This window comes from Lycium ferocissimum, chromosome 1 (assembly GCF_029784015.1).
Source record: "Lycium ferocissimum isolate CSIRO_LF1 chromosome 1, AGI_CSIRO_Lferr_CH_V1, whole genome shotgun sequence".
NCBI classification, from domain to species: Eukaryota; Viridiplantae; Streptophyta; class Magnoliopsida; order Solanales; family Solanaceae; genus Lycium; species Lycium ferocissimum.
The window spans coordinates 47,124,861-47,127,019 of NC_081342.1; the positions used below are offsets into that span (position 1 = coordinate 47,124,861).

The 2,159-nt window shown below is 46.7% G+C and overlaps 1 protein-coding gene across 1 annotated transcript; it reads left to right on the forward strand.

The window, feature by feature from the left end:
* The first annotated feature begins 1,130 nt into the window (after positions 1-1,130).
* Positions 1,131-1,786, forward strand: LOC132064735 (uncharacterized). The gene is made up of 2 exons (XM_059457835.1): positions 1,131-1,136; positions 1,220-1,786. Exons 1-2 carry the CDS (start codon positions 1,131-1,133, stop codon positions 1,784-1,786), a joined length of 573 nt encoding a protein of 190 aa, XP_059313818.1.
* The last annotated feature ends 373 nt before the right edge of the window (positions 1,787-2,159 follow it).

The following is a 2,159-nucleotide window of genomic DNA, read 5'->3' on the forward strand; positions in this document are numbered from 1 at the left end:
CTCGTGCGGTTTGTTGGTACATCGTTCGCGGTTCACCCCGGCGGTTTTGTTGTCGTGCGCACTATGATATATTCTAGTGTTATGCTGTGTTACGGTTCCCGAGACCTCGCCATAGGGGCGGGTTCCGTTTATGGAGTTATGCTGTGATATGGCTTATGATGTGCTGTGATGATGTGTTGCGTTCGGGGTTGTACGGAGATTTGAACCCTTCTGGTGTTATGCTGTGTTGTGGCGCCATCGACAGGCGGGCGACCATATTTTCTGTGCCCTTTTGCATGTTTTCTATTTTGAAAATAAACATTTGGCATTTTGGAAATGTACTTACTTTCGGTACTTCTGTTTCGAGTGTGACTCAGTTATTTACTATATTTTCTGCTTTGCATACTCAGTACATATTTCGTACTGACCCCCTTTCTTCGGGGGCTGCGTTTCATGCCCGCACAGACGACCGCTTGGCGACCCGCCGCTTTAGGAGACCTATCCCGCCGTGTTGTAGTGCCCTTTTATCCGGAGCCTATATCTTGGTATATACTCGTTCGTTGCATATATGTGTGTGTGTTCAGGGGTACGGCGGGGCCCTGTCCCGTCATATGATTCTGTTGGTTTGTTTAGAGGCCTGTAGATGTATATGTGGGTTGTGTGCCTACCCTGTACAGGTGTGTTTGTATATTATATGTTTTGGGCCGTGCGCCATCGGATAGCCTTATTGGCTTTCGATATATGTATATATATGTGGTTGAGTTTGAGATGTGTTTGAAGTAGCGTTTGATATTTGTATCGGCATAAGCCACTGTGTGTGTGACTCGGGTTTGACGAATGCGTTTGGGTGCCCAACTCGGGCACTAGTCACGGCCTACGGGGTTGGGTCGTGACATGTCTATTTGAATTTAGCTGATTTCTGAATCAACTTAGTCAATGGGGCTGAAAGAGAGGAAAATCCTTCTACAAACCTTCTATAATAACATGCCAAGCCTAAGAAACTACGTATCTCTGTTGGTGCCGTAGGCCTTGGCCAATTCTTCGCAGCCTCAATCTTCTGAGCATCCACTCTAATTCCTTCCTCCAAAATAATGTGACCCAGTGTTTGATAGTGTCAGAGTATGAGGCCAAATTTCTATTTTTGGCTAGGTATGCTGGTCAGTTGATTCCCACGGAGGAGGTGAGGGTTTGTAGGTTTGTTAGTGGACTTGTGTATCCACTCTATGTTACTTGCCTTCAGTTGGTGGCTTTGGGATCTTCCTGCAAAGTGGTTGTTGATCATGTTGCGGGTGCCGAGTCTAGTAAGACTCGATCTTTTAGAGAGTCTAGTGAGAAGAGGCCGCGTCATTATGGTGGTTATAGTAGTTCTAGCTACTGGGGTGGGGGACAGTTTTCCAGGCCCAGTGTTTATGGAGATGGACAGTCCCATGGTGGTTCTTACTCTAGTCCAGCTGACCGTGGTGGTCCGTCTAGTTCATCGGCTTCAGTGTATTGGCCTCCAGCCCCCAGATGTTGCTATGTTTCTGGTGATTCTGGCTACTTTATGAGAGATTGTCCCACATCCAAAAGTGGGTCCCAGCAGGGTTCTCTATTCCATACTTTTAGGGCTCCGACACCATATGGAGGCCGGGGTTGTTCTTCAGCCAAAGACGGTGCTCAGTCTGGCCGCAGTGGATCTTATCCGTCCAGAAGTGGACACCAGTTCAGCAGAGGCTATTCTCAAACGTCCAGAGGAGGAGCACAGTCGGGCCAGAGTGGCCATGGTGGCGGTCTTTGCTATTCTTTTCCGGGTAGGCCTGAGACTTAGGCCTCTGATGCTGTGATCTTAGGTACTATTTCTGTTCGTCATCGACCTCCTTCAGTCTTGTTTGATCTGGGGTCTACTTTCTTATATGAATTTGCCTACCATTTTGTTGGTTGGGATTTAACTAGTGACCATCTTGATGTACCTGTTTATGTATCTACTCCGGTTGGAAACTCAGTTATTGTTGATCGAGTCTTTCGATCTTGCCTAGTTACTTTTATGGGTATGATACTTGGGTAGATTTGATGATATTGGATATGGTAGACTCTGATATTTTCTTGGGTATGACTTGGTTGTAACCGTATCATACGATCATGGACTGTCACTCCAAGACAGTCACATTAGCTATGAGTGGGATTGCTAGATTGGAGTGGAG